Genomic DNA, 20,526 nt, shown 5'->3' with positions numbered 1-20,526 from the left:
AGCAGTGATTGGACATTGTCAGTCTTTGTAGGGACACCCCCCCCCCAACTGTTCATACCCAGTTGTCAACTTATTCATACATTTCTAGGAGCAATAACAGAGGAATGGCACAGCATAGAGTTATAAGAAAAGATGCTCCAGAATTAAAATTGTTTACTAAAACAGACATGTTAGGAGAGGTGACAGGTCCTCTGTAAGGAAATTCATTTACTTTTATTTTTGCTTGGGAAAAACAATTATTAATGGAACCTGTGGAAACACTCAGCACTCTGGCTTGGTATTGCTTTGAAAATCTCTTTTTATTTTATTTATTTTTACAAAAAGCACAGCCAATATAAACAAACAATTTCATTACACATTTTATAGCCACACCTTTCCCCATGAGCAGAAAAAACTCAAAACGAAAAGTCACAGTAAAAAAAAAAAAAGTTTGAAGAACGCTCCAATAATCAACAGATTTATTTTCTCTAGGAGTCAAACTCTATAACCATGGGTTCCAAATTCTTTTACATTAGTTCTCCTTAAAGAGGCTCTGTCACCACATTATAAGTGCCCTATCTTGTACATGATGTGATCGGTGCTGTAATGTAGATTACAGCAGTGTATTTTATTTAGAAAAACTATCATTTTTGACGGAGTTATGACCTATATTAACTTTATGCTAATGACTTTCTCATACACTTCTCTCCACAACGCCCACTCGGTCAAAAAGTAAAACACGCCCAATTGGTCATTAAGAAACTCATTTGCATAAAGGTAATATAGGTCATAACTCCATCAAAAATGATCGTTTTTCTAAATAAAAAAACTTCTGTAATCTACATTACAGCGCCGATCACATCATGTACGATATAGGGCACTTATAATGTGGTGACAGGGCCTCTTTTCCACCTGCCGATGATCAGGGGTCTTTTAGTTGGCCAGAAAAAATGGTTGCTAGTTGGCAGCAGATCTCCCCATGTAAATAGGGGATGTGCTGCCGACAAGATGCAAATGTATGGGGACGAACGATTGTATTAACGGTCATTTGTCGCCATACATTCTGATTACTGCTCCGTTTGAATGGAGCGAACAATCGCCGTTCGGCGTGCTGTATTGACGATCAGTGCTTGTTTACCAGGCAGAAAATCTGTCAGTGTAAAAAGGGCCCTTAACCTTAGTTCTGAAATACCCTGCCTCCAATCCTAAAACCATGTTCACACGATGGATTTGTCTGTTGGAAAAATCCATTGCAGATTTGCCAGAGAATCCGCGGCAGAAATCCTAGGCTGACCCTCTTATTTCTGCAGCAAATTTGCTGTTTCTTTCAGCCCTGTTCTATACGGCTAAACGGCGTAAGGATACCTGATGCAGTTCCATGGGGATTCCACATAAAGAACTGACATATCACTTTTTCTGCAACGCAACAATAGGAAAGGGAATTTATGTGGCAGCAGAATTCGTGGATATATTCACACATGGTGGATTTGCTACAGATTTTCCATCCAGATTTGAGGAAAATCCACAGTGTATTACAGTAGCAGCAAAGTGGATGAGATTTGAATGAATCTCATCCAAACGCTGCGGAAATAATTGGTTGAGAAAAACGTAATAAATTGACTTGCGGTGCACCAACTATTCTCTTTTGCAAGGCATTTTATAGATGCCCTAAAATGAAGAGCTCTGTCATATACACGAAAATGTATCTGTTTAACATATACATTATAAAAAGGTGTTATAAAAGTTCATAAAGTGTCAGGCTCTGTTTACTGGAATCCGTCTGGTAATGGAGCCTTATGGACATGTTTAGTGTGCACGTCGGAAGTTGTACCGATGTACACGCAAAACATATAGCCAAAACTTGATGTAAACAGAGCCTAACATAGTCAAACTGCTATGTCTTATGAATAATTATTTGATTGTGAAGCATTAGGGTCATATGAGGAATATTGGTGTTTAATCAGAGACTAGAGAGCCAGGAATTTTGTTAGTATTGATCATTTCCTGTTGCAGAATATATTTGGAGCCAATCAGACGCCTCCTTGTTGGTATTGCATGATGGATAAGAATCTGCATGCATTTCTCAGCATTGAGGACGTGCTGAGCCCGCTCCATACGCTGCAGGTGTCAGCTGTGTATCACAGCTTACTCTTCCCACTAACTGCCAGGAACAGAGAGCGCTCTGATCCTGGCCGTTTAACTACTTAGATGCCGCAGTCAATAGTGACTGCGGCATCTAAGCCGTTAAAAGAGGGGGTGGCCCCCTCCAACAGCCCCCCCCCACAACACGATCCAGGGCTCAACAGGAGCCTGTAAAAATGTCAAAATACTTCAATACATTTGCATTGCAGTGTATTATACCAGCGATCTGATGATAATTGGTTCAAATCCTCTAGGGAGACTTATAAAAAAATGCAAAAGATAGTTAAACACAATTTTTAGTAGTGTACAAAACAATTACAAATATTGAAAGTTCAAAGAAAAACCTTTTCCCATTTTTCTCTAAAGTAATGTAAAAAAATAAAAATAAAATTGGTATCGCCGCATCTGTAAAAGTCCTATTACAATATAACATTAATTAACCTGCATGGTGAATGCCGTCGAAGAAACAAAAATTAAAACACCAGAATTGTTTGTTTTTTGGTCACCTTAGCTCTAAAAAAAATTTTCATAAAAAGTGATCTAAAAGACATATGTAAAAAAAATGGTACCAACAAAAACGACAGCTCGTTCTGAAAAAAAAGTAGGCCCTCAAACGGCTCAATCAACAAAAAAATAAAAAGTTATGGCTTTCAAAATATGGCGACACAAAAGAAATTTATTTTTTAGCCAATAGTTTTTTCTTTGTAAAAGTAATAAAATATGAAAAAAAGTCAAAATTTTGTATCGCTGTAATCATATCGAACAGCAAAATAAAAGTTAAGTTGTCGTATTTACTGCACGGAGAAAGACGTTTTTTCCAATTCCACCCCAAAAATAATTTTTCCGTTTCCCAGTACATTATATGGTACTTTAAATAGTGCCAATAGAAACTACAACTCTTCCAGCAAAAAATAAGCCCTCCATTGACGGAAAAATAAAAAAGTTAAGGCTCTGGGAAGGCAGGGAGTGAAAAAAACAACGTAAAATGGTTTGGACTTTAAAGGGTTAATGACTGTATTTCAATCTACGTATGAAAATTATGATCATTATCACCTGTTTGGTATAATTGGCTAATCATACACCTGGCTATTATCCTACAAAATCCATGACTTTCTGCAAGTGTAGCTAGAAGAATTTATGCTGTTTTGAAGGCAAAGGGTGGTCACACCAAATATTGATTTGATTTAGATTTCTCTTCTGTTCATTAACATTGTATTTTGTTAATTGATAAAAAAAACCAACTTATCACTTCTAGTTTTGAAAGCATTCATACTTTGCAGCATTTTTTTCACAACTTTTTAAAACTTTTGCATAGTACTGTAACTCCCTCACCTTCCAGCTGCTTATAGTCTCTGCTTCCCTGCCTACAGTATTTCTGTATGTTCAGAAACTTGGTCACCACTGTCTAGTGGAAAACCGTAAAAATAATTCAGGAAGGTGGGGGATGCAGCTGCATTGTCTCATTTAGTGAAACATAAAGAGGAAAGAGGGGTCAAAAGAGGGTGATATCCAATTGGCTCGAGGCACACAGCACAGCTCTGACATCACACCAGGAAGAGCCTGCCAATCCAAATAGCATGAAGAGAGAAAATGTGCATTTACAGAAAAATAATAGTGGTTAAGGAAAAATACTCAAAATATGCAGGTTAGGCACAACATTTCTGGCTACACTACATTTTATATTCATCTGCATCTAACTGTAATCCGGGTTCTTTTGCAACGATATGTTAAGAGATTCTGTTGTTGTTGTTGTTGTTGTTGTTTGTATGCATTATTAATGATAAAATACTTAATTTGCAGTATATGTCAATTGACCTAATCCCTTGCTGTGTCTTTCAGACCTCTTTGAATTTGAATCTATTGACCCATCAGATTATACAAATTATACAGAATCTGGAGAAAAGCCTTTTCTTTTAATAAAGGCATTTTACAATGATGTGGTACAAGGTGTGTCCCTTCTTTATAACTAAGCATATATGCTTAAACAAAGGTTGAGGTTCACTTGGCCCTAATTTCAGGACAAGTTTTCTCCTGTTAGAGACGTGCAGAAGTGCACTAGGAAGTATGAACACAGATGGGATTAAAATATTCTAATTAATTCAATTTAGACGCTGGCTGTCTTTTGTAACTGGTTGGCTTGGTTAACAGATAATGTTGGCATTGGACATATAGTATAATAAGCAGAAATCAATATATTACATTTGCGGAACTTTTCTTACTGGAAATTTACAACTAAAATTAACTCTAGTGGAATATGTAAAAATGATTTTAATCTTATCTTTATTACACCCTTATTTGGTGTACCAATGTTTATCACATGGTCGTGCTTACCAGTTTTTCAAGATAGGCTTTGTTCACATCTGCGTAGTCGTCTACGGTATTCATCCCGTCAAAACGATGGAACCCTTGCACAACGGAGACAAACTGAAACCATTGGCACCGGACCCGTCACCATTGAAATCAATGGTGATGGAATCGGAAACCATTGGTTTCAGTTTGTGTCAGTCAGGGCTCTGTTCTGACGGAAAGCTCCGACAGAGCGTTGGAACGGAGCCCTGCCGCAGATGTGAACATAGCCTTATCTATCAAGCTGCTTATCAATGTTATGATACTTGCTACATTTATAGTAAGATTAAAGTGAAAAGTTAAATTTCTGTTATCACTGTTCATTAGAACAGGATGTGTTATTCTATTATCTTAACTAAATTTATATAACTATTATAACCAATTAATATGAATAGGTCAATGGTGGATGTCAAAGAGGCTTTTTGATTACAATTTATAAGAAAAGGTGGTGGATCAGACAATTTTTTGTATGTTTGCTTCTATACCATAAAAATAATGCATCATATAATATGATAAAGGAGAATATCCATATATGTCAAACTGTGGCTGATTTAGCATTTTCTCTGCCTGAGGTAAAGATATAATTCCCCCTCCCTTCCTCATAACGGAGATGAGATAGTGCAGGAATGGACTGTATATTTGTCAAAATGCCCCCCCCCCCCCTCGCAATCTTAAAAGGTTGCCACCTAAGGTCAACTCACCTTATGGATGATGGATGATGCATGCCTGCAATCCACATACAATCCACGCATATCTCAGGTGCATATCCGGTCAAAAATTCCAGACAAAAATAGCGCAGCATGCAGCCGTATTTTGTCTGATAAATTGACGGATAACATGACGGAAACCCGATGGACCCCATTATAGTCAATAGAATCCGTCAGGTGGTGTTGGGGATCTGTCATCTGACAGATCCATCACTGCCATCATTTTTCGTTGTTCTACTCCTACGATGGAGCAGCACAATGGAAATGACCTACGCAGATGTGAACAGAGCCGAAGATGCCTTGTCTCCACTACGCAAAATAGTGTGACATAATATTTGTACAGCTAAAGACAAAAAGTTTTATGATGCAGCTTGGTATCAAGGCTGTTTCCTTCCAATCCCGCTCAGGTATACTCACTGCTCCCCGGAATCCATATCATCTCCTATGTGCTGGCCGGCGATCCCCTCTTTTCCCGGGCTACTCTGACCATGGCTTTCCATGCTGCCAGTACTCTCTTGCTTGCTCTTCTGGTCCTGCTAGTGCACATGCTGACGTTTCCTTTCTTAAACGGCCAGCGCGCACCAATTCAGCCATCATTACTTGATACATAGGGTGCACTCGCCCTTTGCTCAGTGCAGGGTCAATTAGGATCTATTGTCTAGGTTGCTAGTTCTACTCTTCTGCTTGTTCCATTGGATTATCTGTTGTCGACCCTGCTTGAACCTGACCCTGTCCTATCTACGGACCCTGCATCTAGTCTCCTGTTATTTATATCTCGACTGTCCATGTCAGCTTTTGCAAATAGAGACTACTCTGGGAATAGCAACTGGGGATTCTAGCGGCCAAGTCCACGTTTTGGTATAATCCGTTGGCAACATAGATGGTCTACACCATCCTTTGTTGGCACCTGTGACAATCACCAATCTCTATGGGACCCATAACAATCTGCTTATACTTTCCCCTCTCTCTTTTAATGGATATATGTGGAAACCATTTGGCTACATACAATTCAAAACTGAACGCAATCATTTTCTCCTTATAGGTGAGGGTCCTAGAGGTGCGACTCTCACCTATTAGACCTTTATAACATAAGTTGCGGAGGTTTTTAAACTACAACTCTGCAAGTAGGGATGTATCTGCATAGGATGTATCCAGCGGAGAACTGATGTTTACTTTAGCTGTGTTGCTAAAAATGACATAAGCCCTCCATTAATACCTTCTGAGATCTAGAGTCACAGAATGCAAATTCTTAATAACAAAAACACAATTATTTACAGATTCTGTAAGGAGGTATAGAAATGTGTCATTTTCTTGTATCTAATATTTAAACATTATTTATAATAAAGGCGTGCAGACACTTGGATGGGCCAAAGTTGATGCTTTTGAACAGGAAGCAAGGAGCAGTCAACTAGTATGGAAACCAAGGAATTTCTCATCATTGTTATCATTTCATCCTGGGAAAGAGCCAGATAATAATGAGTACACTTCAAGTATCAGCAGACCAGGTAATGAAAAAAGCAAGCCTGTTATTAATTCATCTGAATTCTGTATTGCTAATTTGATGTCTAATGTTTTCATTTATATGGCTTTATTTAAGTGGGAAATTAGTTTGGTTTTGAACTTGTACGTAACTTTACTAATACTTTAATGAATTTAGGCTATATAAGGGTATGTGCACACGTAGTGACCAAAAACGTCTGAAAATCCAGAGCTGTTTTCAAGGGAAAACAGACCCTGCTTTTCAGACGTTTTTTGACCAACTCGCATTTTTCACGGCGTTTTTCGCGCCGTTTTCGCGGCGTTTTTTACGTCCGTTTTTGGAGCTGTTTTCATTGGAGTCTATGAGAAAACAGCTCCAAAAACGTCCAAAGAAGTGTCCTGCACTTCTTTTGACGAGGCTGTATTTTTACGCGTCGTCGTTTGACAGCTGTCAAACGACGACGCGTAAATAACAGGTCGTCTGCACAGTACGTCGGCAAACCCATTCAAATGAATGGGCAGATGTTTGCCGACGTATTGTAGCCCTATTTTCAGACGTAAAACGAGGCATAATACGCCTCGTTTACGTCTGAAAATAGGTCGTGTGAACCCAGCCTAAGGGTATGTTCACACGAGGGCGTCCGTAACGGCTGAAATTACGGGGATGTTTCAGCCTGAAAACATCCCCGTAATTTCAGCCGTAACGGCATGTGCAGGCGCTTGAACGCCGCGTCAATTACGGGCGTAATTAGCGCTGCTATTCATTGGAGTCAATGAATAACGGCTCTAATTACGGCCAAAGAAGTGACAGGTCACTTCTTTGACGCGGGCGTCTATTTACGCGCCGTCTTTTGACAGCGGCGCGTAAATTACGCCTCGTGTGAACAGACAAACGTCTGCCCATTGCTTTCAATGGGCAGATGTTTGTCAGCGCTATTGAGGCCGTGTGAACATACCCTAAGTGAAAAATGTAAAGAACATAAGTTAATAGAAAAAGTTTAGGTAAACTATAAAGCTGTAGATACCTATAGCTATAATTATACTGTGGCGAGTAGGTATAATGGCTGTATCTGGCCTCACATTGCTCTATTGGAGGTGAACATACAGTAATCTCCCTTAGTAGGTGCTAAAAGGAATGTAGCAAAGAGGGATTTTTTTTTTCTTCCATATCCTTCTACACCACAAAAGTTTAAAAGGAAGTATAGGAGGACCCAAACTTGGGCTGTATTCCAAGTGTGCCCTGTAGCTGTACCACATTGATCTGCGTAGAGCCATTTGCAGGTTATTTTAAATGGTCTTACTTGCTGTACTGGGGGATGAGATTTTATATTTTCTGCATGGAAGAGGCAGTGAGCTGATAAATTACCCTCCATTTGCATATGTTTTTATTACTGAATTATTTCTGTTTGGACCTGTACATATAGTCTAGGAGCAAAGGTCACACAACTTGTTCTCATGCATCAGTTAGTTTGATTAAAAGCCTATTCCAGGCAAAGAATACCTAACTAAGATACTTTCCCTGTTTCTGTTAGTTGTACCATTTTTTTAATTTTATTTATTAGCCTTGTTAGTAATAGTGGCCTATATAGCTTTGTATGACACGTCCATGATGCTTTTATCACATTGTTGGTAAAAAGTGTGCCCAGAATTCTGCTTGTTTGATCTATTCCATCTGGCTGCTGAATCCCCCGGCAATAACAGCTAACAGGGGAAATGCAGTAAGACATGGTGCTCATTCAAATGAACAAGTGACCATGTAATTGTCACAACTCTAGGGTATATGGGCCCACTAGGCCGCTCCGCCGTAGCTGAGTGGCAGCTGGCCAAACAACAGTCAATGGAATGTCTAAACACAAGTGTACCTGTATGAGAGTCGAGGTGGACACAAGGTGTAGCAGATGCTTTGGCACAGATGATTCGCTGCACAGATAATTTGTGGCACAGATGATGCTTGGTGTGGCAGCTGATTCTTGGCATGGCAGATGACACCGGACATGGCAGATGACACCGGATGTGACAGAAGACACCGGACGTGACAGAAGACACTGGACGTAGCAGTAGACACAAACACGACTCCAACACTAGACTTCAGCTCGGGAACAAACACAGTTACTTGATACGGGAAGCAGGATACGGGAACACTGGGAACAGGATACAACTAAGGGACCATTTGTTTAACTACCATGGGTAGACAACAACAACACTCCGGAAAGGAGGAAGAGGGCAGAGCCCTTTTTATCTTACAAGGTGTGTTGGGATTGGGTAGGGAACATTAACCCCTTCACGCAATATCACGTAACTGTACGTGATAAGGGTTAAGGGGAAGTATGGAGCGAGCTCATGGACTGAACTCGCTCCATACACAGCGGGTGACGGCTGTGTTACGCAGCCAACACCTCACTGCAACGGGCGGAATCAAAGTTCACTTGTTTAACATCTTAAATGCCGTGGTCAATCGCGACCACAGCATTTAAAGTGTTAGAATCTGGGGGGCGCCCCCTCAAACAAGCCATCACGCCCCCCGTGGCGCGATCGGCCGATAACGGTTGCTATGGCATCCTGGGGGCCTAACAAAGGCCCCCAACTCTGCCATCTTTGTACTCCTTTCAAGCTCTGCAGTATATCATGCACGCGATCCAACGATCGCTGATTCAAGTCTCCTAGGGGGACTAATAAAAAAAGTAAAAAACAGTTAAATAAAGGTTTTTTTATGTTCCAAAAAATAAATAAATTAAAAGTTAAAAAAAAAAACCTTTGCCCATTTTTTTCCCTAAATCAATGTTAAAAAAAATTAAAAAGTTAACATAACTGGTATCGCCGCGTCCGTAAAAGTCCACACTATAACAATATAGCATTGTTTAACTTGCTCGGTGAATGCTGTAAAAAAAATAATATATAAAACACGAAAATTGCTGGTGCCAAAGCATCTGCTACACCTCGTGTCCATCTCGACTCTCATACAGGTACTCTTGTGCTTAGACATTCCATTGACTGTTGTTTGGTCAGCTGCCACTCCACTATGGCGGAGCTGCCTAGTGGGTCCACATACCCCAGAGTGGCGACAATTACATGGTCACTTGTGCATTTGAATGGGCACCATGTAATACTGCATTTTCCCTGTTAGCTCAGGACTTTATTGATCACCAATACTGGTGGCTCACGTTACCTAAGGATGTTGTGGACTTCGTTTCCTCCTGTACGAACTGAGCCTTAAACAAGTCTACCCATTCCAAACCTGCTGGTCTGCTCCAACCTCTGTCAGTGCCTGTTGCCCCTTGGCAACATATCGCTATGGACTTTATCACACAACTGGCAAATCTGTTCATTCTGCACATCTTTCGCCTGCATGGACTACCTCTCCATAGTGTATCGGACTGGGGTGTACAGTTCATGTCCAAATTCTGGAGAGCCCTGTGCAATCTGCTAGATGTGAAGTTATATTTCTCTTCTGCATATCATCCACAGTGTAATGGTCAAGTGGAGAGGGCCAATCAAATATTAGAGAATTACCTTTGTCATTTTGTTTCTTCCCAACATGACAATTGGGTACAACTTCTGCCTTATATTCTCTTATAATAACCAAGTGAGTCTACTACCTCTTCTCCATTCTCCATTGTGTACAGTCAGAATCCACGAGTTCCTCTTCCTCTACCAGCCATGACTCAGCAGTTAATTCTTAATTTGGGACTTTCCTTCACATCTGGCAGCAAACCAAGTCAGCGATCCTTCAGGTAGTTGATCATATGAAAAAGCATGCCAATAGAAAAAGAAAAGTTCCTCCTCAGATTTCACCCGGAGTCCAGGTCTGGCTATCCTCAAGAACAATTCATCTCAAAGTATCTTCTCACATATTCGCTCCCAAGTTCCTCATCCCTTTCGAAGTCTTGCAACGAATAAACCCTGTGTCCTATAAGCTTTGGCTACCTCCTACTCTCAGTATTCCTAACTCGTTCCACGTGTCCCTCCTAAAACCTGTTGTCATGATCCCGGGATATGTGAACCCACTAGGCCGCTCCGCTCTAGCGTAGAGGCAGCTGGCCAAGTCACAGTCTATGCACAAGGGTCTTCGTTGCACAAGGGTACCTGAAATAGTCCAGATGGTGGCAGGGGCTCTGGCACGGATGGTAATAGGTGCAGCAGGTTGCGCCAGACGTGGCGGATGACAACGGGGGCAGTATGTTGCGCCAGATGTGGTGGATTACAACGGGTGTAACCGGAACACAACTCCAATCACTAAACCGGCTCAGGAACAATAACACAGCACGGGATACAGGCTACAGGTAGCAGGGAATGGGTAACAACGGGAACAGGATAATACTAAGGGACCATTTGCAAAGACCAACATGGGATAAACTAACAACACAAGGATCAGAAGGGCAGGGCCCTTTTTATGGTTTAGGGTGATCAGGGAATAATGAATTAATTATATACATATGCGCTCTGGCCTTTTAAGGCCGGGAACCAGCGCGCGCGCCATTTAGTGATCACTACGGGACAAAGCGGGCACATGTGCCGAGGTCTCTGGGGAGGAAGACGCCGGCAGGAAGAGGAAGATCTGCGGGAGACAGGTAAGTGAAGGTCGCGGTCCGTGACCGCGGCCGTAACACCTGTGGTCCTGAACCGCTACAGTAAATCTCCTAGTTCTGCAGTTGCTCCCAGCAGTTCTTCTGATGTCTTCGAGATTAAGTTGATTCTGAACTATAAGAGAGTAGGAGAAATTACTTTCTATCTGGTGGACTGGAAAGGGTTTGGTCCTGAGGAGAGGTCTTGGGAGCCAGAAGAGAACAATAATGCCCCTACTCTCATTGAAAAATTCCTCTCACGCTCTAGACGTAAAAAGAGGAGGTGTAAGGGGGGACTACTGTAATGGCCGCGGTCGCAGACTGTCGGCTTCTCTCTCCTGCCAGTGGCCGCGACCCCAGACCTCTGCACTCTTTCCGTCCCCACTGACCTATAGTGATTTCTAAGGTGCCGGGGGTGAGCACGCGCTCCTGTTTAATGTTCCCTACCCAATCCCAACACACCTTGTAATATAAAAGTGGCTCTGCACTTTTCCTTCTTGCCGGAGCGTTATTGCCGTCTACCCATGTTAGTTAAACAAATGGTCCCTTAGTTGTATCCTGTTCCCAGTGTTCCCGTATCCAGTAACTGTGTTTGTTCCTGAGCTGAAGTCTAGTGTCGGAGTTGTGTTTGTGTCTTCTGCCACGTTCAGTGTCTTCTGCCACGTCCTGTGTCATCTGGCTACGTCCTGTGTCATCTGCCAGTCATATCCTGTTCTCAGTGTCATCTGCCACATCCTGTGTCATCTGCCACGTCCTGTGTCATCTGCCAGTTGTATCCTGTTCCCAGTGTCTTCTGCCACGTCCGGTGTCATGTGGCACATATGGTGTAATTTGCCACGTCCCGTGTCATCTGCCACGTCCTGTGTCATCTGCCACGTCCTGTGTCTTCTGCCACGCCAAGCCTCATCTGTGCAGCAAATCATCTGTGCAAAAGCATCTGCTACAACTAGTGTTTATTTGGACCCTCATACAGGTACTCTTGTGAAATTCCATTGACTGTTGTTTGGTCAGCTGCCACTCTGCTACGGCAGTGCGGCCTAGTGGGTCCACATACCCCAGAGTCGTGACAGTACGCTCAGGCCATGGAACCCGCTGGCCAACCCAGGTCTGTCATTGAAATTATGCAAACGGACATGCGTGGTCTCTGGGCCCGTCAGGATCAACTATTACATGCGGTGAACTCCAACTTAACTCGTTTGGATCATCCTCCTGCACCACTCCTGGTTGTTCCTGCTGCTCCCCCTCCTGTTATCCCTGCTGCCTACCCTGGCTCTGCAATAACAGCTGATGGGGGTTAGAGAAGTCAGACCCACAGCAATCTGGCCTCAACGATAGTATGTATTGCCCTCATGAATAGTATTTGAAATGTAAATGAGACAAAACTTTTGTCTGTGTGTTAACTTATTAAATGTAACAGTATGCTATATATCCTAGGATCACATGAGTCAAGCATTGAGTTAACAGTGTATGGTTCAAGAAAGGAATATAAAACCAGCATAAATCGTATGGAAGTAGAAAGCAGGTAAGCAATACACATTTTAGTAAATGCTTTAAAAAAAAATAAAAAAAAATTAACAAAAACAATTATCACTGAGTCTCCCAAATGTTAATATATTCTATCTCCTTCATTATTATTGTTTAGTATTAAAATAATATTGGATGTTTCATAATATTAAATTTGTTGCCTATGTGTTAAGGAAAGAAGAAGATCTATCACCTATACCTGCCTGGGTGAAGCATAATGAATCAAATGTTTTGCCACATCCCACAACAATGCAGGAGCCTTTTAACTTCTTCATTGATGCTTTACACTACATACCTGACTGTGCCACGATAGTAAAGGTAATATATATATAATTTTTTAGACTGCCACTAAGTTTACATATCTTTATTGAGATTGAAATATGTTTATTTTAATACAATTGACCGATCTTGACTTATAAGATAATATATTAACCCCTTGATGCTGCAGCCAGTTTTAAATTTAGTTTTTCATCCTAGCCTTCCAAGAGCCATAACTTTTTTATTTTTCCATCGACATAGCTGTATTTTTTTTGAGAAAACGTTTTTTTATAATGGCACCATTTAACCCCTTGAGGACGCAGCCTGATTTGGCCTTAAAGTGGCTCTGTCACCAGTTTATTAATTCCATATGTCCTAAGTAATCTAATAGGTGCTTTGCTGCTGATAACTATAGTGTGATTTGTTTTTAAAAAAAACGTTTGTTATTGTAAAACTTATAAGCATTTTTCTAAATATGCTAATGTGGCTCTAAAAGCCAAATGGGAGGTTACTCTTTCTTTTCACTCTGAGCGGTGTAATGTTTTCTGTATGACGCTGTCCAATCAGTTTACAGCTCCTCCCCCTTCCAGGTCCAGCAACACAGCCTGATCTTATAGTATACAGCTTCCATTCCCGACTGTGTTTTCAACTGGCCATATCTCCGGTTGTGTCACAGCTAGAACTGCTGGTGTCATATGAAAGATTAGAATCTCCTCTTTCATATGCCACCAGGGCTGTTCTAGGTGGTCCACAGCCTGAGATATGGCTGTTTTAAATGATCCTCCTTCCCTCCAGCCTCACTCTCTCGCACTGTGTGAAGCAGCTTCATGCTGATAGGACAGCGTCAGAGGCTGTGAGGTAGCTGCAACTCAGGAGAATCGCTGCTGTTACCTTCCAGTTGTCTAATAAAGGCTCATTTACATATTTAGAAAAAGCTCATACCTTAAAGAGACTCTGTCAACACATTATAAGTGCCCTATCTCCTACATAAGGAGATGGGCGCTGTAATGTACGTGACAGCAGTGCTTTTTATTTAGAAAAATTATCTATTTTTACCACGTTAGGAGCGATTTTAGCTTTATGCTAATTAGTTTCTTAATGCCCAACTGGCCGTGTTTTTACTTTAGACCAAGTGGGCGTTGTACAAAGGAGTGTATGACGCTGACCAATCGGTGACCAATCCGCGTCATGCACTTCTCTCCATTCATTTAGTCAGCGCATAGGGATCCTGCTAGATCAGTATGTGCTGTCTTATACTGACATATTAACGTTACTGAAGTGTTTAGACAGTGAATAGACATTCCTTCCAGCCAGGACGGGATGTCTATTCACAATCCCTGCACTTCATTAACGTTTGTGTGGTACTTACAGCAGAGCAAGCGTAATCTCACGAGATCATGCTGTAAATGACATGTTACAGGAAGATTACGCTTTGCTCTGCTGTAAGTAGAAACGTCGGGATTGTGAATAGACATCTCGTCCTGGCTGGAAGGAATGTCTATTCACTGTCTAAACACTTCAGTAATGTTAATATGTCAGTACAAGACAGCACATAGCGAACAACGCAGTGTCACTATGCGCTGACTAAATGAATGGGGAGAAGTGCATGACGCTGATTGGTCAGCGTCATACACTCCTCTGTACAACGCCCACTTGGTCTAAAGTGAAAACACGCCCAGTTGGGCATTAAGAAAGTCATTAGCATAATGCTAAAATCGCTATTAACGTGGTAAAAATAGATTGTCTTTCTAAATAAAAAGCACTGCTGTCACCTACATTATAGCGCCCATCTCCTTATGTAGGAGATAGGGCACTTATAATGTGGTGACAGAGCCTCTTCAATAAATAATGAACGTTTTGAGACACAATTTTCACTAGCATGATCAGTGTGATAGCGCCTATTAGATTAGCTAGGAGATTGGGCATTACTAAACTAGTGACAGAGCCCCTTTAAGGACCAGGCCAATTTCCTCAAATCTGGCATGTGTCACCACTTTGTGGTAATAACTTTGTGAAAATACCTTTGGTAAAATTTGGTTGATACATTGTGTTTATTTGCGAAAAACACCAACATTTAGATAAAATTTAGAAAAATTTGCATTTTTCAAAATTTTTATGGATCTTCTGCCATCACTTTTATATGTCCACAAGTAGCAGATTTGCAGCGGAAAATCAATACAACAATGGGGAGCACAATGGAAATCCGCAACGCCAAATCCGCACCAAATCGTTTAGATTTGGCTGTAGATTTTTTACTGCGGATAGTCAAAAAAATAATAATAATTCTTTATACTCATTCTCCAAATCCTCTGCTACTCCGTTAGTAACGCTAGCCTGGTCCCCCGCCAATCTCTGTATCCTTGCCTCCAGCGATGACATGTCGCCATGTGACTGGCTGCAATGGTTACGTGTCTACATGACACGTCATCACTGGAGGCAAGGATACAGAGACCAGGGACCAAGCTAGCATCACCATGGGAGCGGCAGAAGATTAGGAACGTGTGTATAGTGGGGTTTTTTATTTTAAAAGTTTGATTTAAATCTTACAATTATCCGAATCCTTTCATTTTCAGCGGATCCGCAGGTAATCCTCAGCAAAATTCGCAACAAATGGTATCTTGTTGGTTTTGACTTCCCTATTGAACTCAATGGGGAAAATTCGAAACAAATACATGCACTTTCCGAAGCAGAAATGACTTAAAAATCTGCACTGCAGGTTAAGTTTCTTTCGTTGGTGTGGTGTGAATACCTCTGTGGGACTAAGGGCATGTTCACACGGCCTATTATACAGTGTTTTTCAGAGCATAAAACGCACGTATTACACTCCAAAATGCTCTTTGAGAACGCCTGAAAACAACCCTCTATTGTTTTCAATAGTAAATTCCGTGTAGTTCATACGAGGCATAATTTTATGTAGCGAAAAAAAGGGTTTGAAAAAAAGAAGTGCATGCCACTTCTTAAATCGATTTCAAAGCAGATTTATACAATTTCACATTAACAGTGGCAAAAATGATTTGAAAATACACTTCAAAAACGCTTTTAAATTTTGCTCAAAAAAGTCTGATTTTCAGAGACTGATTTCTCGTGAAGTCAGCCTTGTATTTTTCTGCCAGAAAATAAGCCATGTGAACAGGTTTAAAGTTGGAAGATGATTTCACTCATACTAATGATAGTTATCGACAGGGTTTTTTATTACAGTTAAATTGCTATCATGGAGGTAGTTATATCTACCTTTATCGTTCAATCAGAAAGATATTACTACGGGTATGTTCACACGGGCTATTTTGAGATGTTTTTCGGGCTGTAAACGCCCCTGAAAAACAGCTAAAAATGCGGGGGCTGAACGCCTCCAAACATCTGCCCATTGATTTCAATGGGAAAACGGCGTTCCGTTCCCACGGGGCTTTTTTTACGGGACAGCGTAAAATAAACGCCTCGTAAAAAGAAGTGCATGTCACTTCTTGAGCCGTTTTTGGAGCTGTTTTTTATTGACTCAATAGAAAAACAGCTCCAAAAACAGCAGTAAAACAACGCTGCAAAAAAACACAAGATGCTTAAAAAAATGTCTGAAAATTAGAGGCTGTTTTCCCTTGAAAACAGCTCCATATTTTACAACCGTTTTTAGTCTAGCGTTTGAACATACCCTAAGAGATGAACAGTGGCAACCTTTTGCATGTGTTTTTTGTTTGTGACATTATGTCTGTCTTACATGTGTACAATCAGGCCTCATGCACACAACTGTAGTTTTCATCTGTAATTACGGATCAGGTAATTACGGATGAAATTGCGGAACCAGTCGTTTCTACTGGCCACAGACACCTTTCCGTATATTTACGGATGTGTTTCCGGGCAGTAGAAATGATCCGTAAAATATAATCTTATCCGCAATTGTGTTACGGACTCGTACATAGATGTGCAGCCGTATTTGTGGACAGTAAAAACCCTTATGGTCGTGTGCATAGTACTTATATTAGATTCTATGTATATTAAGTTATTTTGATTTCTGTTTAGGTCTCTGCAAAAATTCTTACTTCTGGAACAAAATCTGTATCTGATATTGTGGCTTTTCCAAGTATCCAAAGTTCAGCCCGAAACCCTGTCTTCAATTTCTGTCAAAAGCTAAACACTGAGGATGGAAAACTAAATGTTGATACCTGTGTTCTATTTCAAGTAACTACTGTTGACCCAGATTCTGGAAATGTGGTTGTAATTGGTAATGATATTGTTATTCTACTTATTTTATACAAATAATAATGTAAGGACAGCTATATTATTGGTAATATGCCATGCATATAATGGCAGAGAAAACATGGTGATTTTTTTTTGTTGTTCCAAAAGAAATCTACTTCCCTCATTAAAGAATTTTAGCTGTTGACTTGTGGCTCTTTAGGTTTTGTATTTTTCTGCTTCCAGCACCTGTATTCAGGACTCCAGCATGGACAGTGCAGGTAAAGACATAGGGGGAAATTTATTATCCTTTCTATAGCAGTTTTCTAGTGTAGAAATGTTTCAAAAGTAGCAATTAGCATTGCAAATTGCAACTTTTTATCTTTTTATGCCACCTTTACCACTTTTGGGCATAGGGTGCGGCAATTATATTTATTGTAATTTAAGCCAAAAAACTGGCGTAAATTATAGCACAAATCTACGCCAACTTGTAGCTGGTGTATATATCCCTTTGTGGGGCATAGCAAGGTAGAGGCCCATGCCAGGTCCCATACTTGACACTCCCTTGATCAGACTACCACTCATCAGACTACCCACCCATCCCCATTGGACAATTAAAAAAAAACGCATACTCACCTCACCACTCCTTTTCTTTCCTCCGGGTCCGCTCAGGCTGCCTTAGCATGCTGTGGCTCATACAACATACTGACGCTGGGCAGCATGATGACATTGTATGTAATGCAGCACTCAGGACTTTAAGTGATGTGTCACATATAAGGCCCTAAAAGTGATCAGTGTCAGGACCTTGTATGAGCCGCGGAATGCTGAGGGAGCCTGAGGGGACATGGTGGGTAGAAGTGAAGAGGAGCGGTGAGGTGAGCATACTTATTTTCTATTTAATGTCTGATGAAAAGTAGGGAATGGATGGCGCTCGGCTGCGGTCGTTCACCACACAACTGTATTTTTTTATTTAACTGAGAAAATAAAACAAAATATAAGTGTAGCAATTTGTGGAAATGGTTGTTATTATGCAACTAGTTATTTTTTAATACTATTTTAAATCTAATTATTAATTTTAGATAAATGTAGGCATGTTATTAAATTATATTGGTTAGCATTACATTTATTGACTCAATAGTTCATTTATTGATTGTATTAAATTATTCTCTTTATATTCTCAAACTATTAAGTTTGGCATTTAGTATACCAATATTGAACTGATGTTTAAAAAGGAGGTGATACCTACTATGTCAATTATTGCATTTAGAATATTACGTCTTTTTGTTGTGTAATATTTTCAATTTCAGGAGAATGCTTCATTGAAATTTTATTGTAATGGTATTGCAATTTCAAATTACCTGTAGGGGGATTTACACGAGCGTGTGCGTTTTGCGCACGCAAAAAACGCGGCGTTTTGCATGCGCAAAAGGCACTTAACAGCTCCGTGTGTCAGCTCCGTATGATGCGCGGCTGCGTGATTTTCGCGCAGCCGGCATCATTATGACACTCCGTTTGGATGTTTGTAAACAGAAAAGCACGTGGTGCTTTTCTGTTTACATTAATAGTTTGACAGCTGTTGCGCGAATCACGCTCGTCCCACGGAAGTGCTTCCGTGTGGCATGCGTGATTTTCACGCACCCATTGACTTCAATGGGTGCGTGATGCGCGAACAATGCCGAAATATAGGACATGTCGTGAGTTTTACGCAACGGACTCACGTTGCGCAAAAATCACGGACTGCCTGCAGGGCCCTATAGACTAACATAGGTCTGTACGACACGCGTGAAAATCCCACGCGTTGCACGGACGTATATCACGTTAGTGTAAATAAGCCCTTAGAGTAAGATCACATGTAGCCATCACCGGGTAGCCAAGACGCAACTGTGACGTGGCCGAAAACTGCGGTACCATGCGGTTTTATCATAAATCTGCAGGGACGTTAAATTTATTATTAATGGCCACACAGTTTTGCAGGTAAACAGCAGTTCAAAACGCATCAGTTTGAAAACCATGCAGATTCTTGGTCTCCTCGTGCCTACTACATGTGACCTTTCCGCTAAAACCAATTTCGCACATTTCGTTTTGGATGGATTTTAAAAAAAAAGTAAAAAAAAAGGGGAAAGTGTAATAATTTCCTTATATATGTCCTCCCTTTATCATTGATATAAAAGCAGTTTAGTCTGTATGTCTTATGTTACAATAACTAACTTCTAAGTCTCATCTAGGAAACTGCATGCATCGGGTGTTCAATAATGATGGAAAGCTTAATGTTGGAGGATTTCAACTGAAGCTCAGAACAGGGATACCAAATATAAAACTACAAACTCTTGCACATCTTGATTTACTTAAGTATCCTGCTTTTCCATGTAGTTCTCTCTTGTTTCGACTCCTGCCACATACTCAGGCAAGTAAACATATATTTTACCATTATGTCTGTATATAACATGTCATCCGTCAAGGAGATCTAGGTTATTGTGAAACAGGTCCATCCAAAAATATAAGTGATTTACTGAAAATGTAAATGTGTCCATTGTTGTGGTAGTGACTGAAAAAAGAAAAACCTCCCATTGAAACCCAAAGCAGTCAAGAAATCAAAAAGGGAAAACTGCTGTAAAAATACAAAGGGAGGAATTTATTAAATTGTCGACGCAACTATAGAGGCATTAAAAAATTACAAATTAGATGCATCTCATTATTGCACAATAATTTGCCACTGTGATTTCACCGCAATAAATGCAACAACTGCTATTTGTTGTGGGTTTTACCTCCCCATTGAATTCAATGGTGTAAACCCGTAACAAATAAGCAGTGTTTACACAAATATAATTGACATGCTGCGGAATAAAACTCTGCACCGCATGTCAATTTCTGAGCGTTTTCTCGGCTCACTATTTACGCAACGTGTGGATGAGATTTGTACTATCTAATCGACTTTGCTGCTACTGTATTATGCTGCGGATTTTCTGCAACTAATTCCGTTGCGAAAAATCCACAGTATTTACGCAAATTGTGAACTGACGCTGGAAAAATTGTCTCGAATGAAACTGGTCCTTGGTTAAAAAAAAGGCTGGAGACCGCTGCCCTAGGTTAAAGGGGTTTTGCGTGACTTTGATTTTGAGAACCTTTCCTTAGGATAGGTCATCAATATCAGAAAGGTGAGGGTCTAACTCCCCCTGTGCTCTCGACTCCCGAATCAGCTGATCGGTAGGGTGATGGGAGTCGGACTGCTACTGATCTAATATTGATGACCTATCCAGTCATCTTTGTTATTACAATAGGTTTTTGTAAGTGTGCTCTAAATGATTTTTTTTACAAACATGACAAGAATAACTGAGTGATCCTTGCCACTTGTTATTTTAACT

General features: G+C 40.7%; 1 protein-coding gene across 6 annotated transcripts in view; it reads left to right on the top strand.

Annotated features, from left to right (window-relative positions):
• LOC142742856 (uncharacterized) overlaps positions 1–20,526 on the top strand; it is a 285,274-nt gene that overhangs the window by 129,432 nt on the left and 135,316 nt on the right. For all 6 annotated transcript variants that reach the window (XM_075853027.1, XM_075853028.1, XM_075853025.1 and 3 more), the window contains exons 17-22: positions 3,961–4,068; positions 6,521–6,679; positions 12,650–12,737; positions 12,913–13,057; positions 17,009–17,210; positions 19,390–19,568. In XM_075853027.1, coding sequence (XP_075709142.1) covers positions 3,961–4,068; positions 6,521–6,679; positions 12,650–12,737; positions 12,913–13,057; positions 17,009–17,210; positions 19,390–19,568 — 881 coding nt within the window. The remainder of the gene's footprint in view (positions 1–3,960; positions 4,069–6,520; positions 6,680–12,649; positions 12,738–12,912; positions 13,058–17,008; positions 17,211–19,389; positions 19,569–20,526) is intronic.

The sequence above is a fragment of the Rhinoderma darwinii genome, chromosome 2 (genome assembly GCF_050947455.1).
Source record: "Rhinoderma darwinii isolate aRhiDar2 chromosome 2, aRhiDar2.hap1, whole genome shotgun sequence".
NCBI lineage: Eukaryota > Metazoa > Chordata > Amphibia > Anura > Rhinodermatidae > Rhinoderma > Rhinoderma darwinii.
The sequence above is the reverse complement of the archived record's forward strand: the minus strand, read 5'-3'. Positions and strand labels throughout refer to the sequence as shown.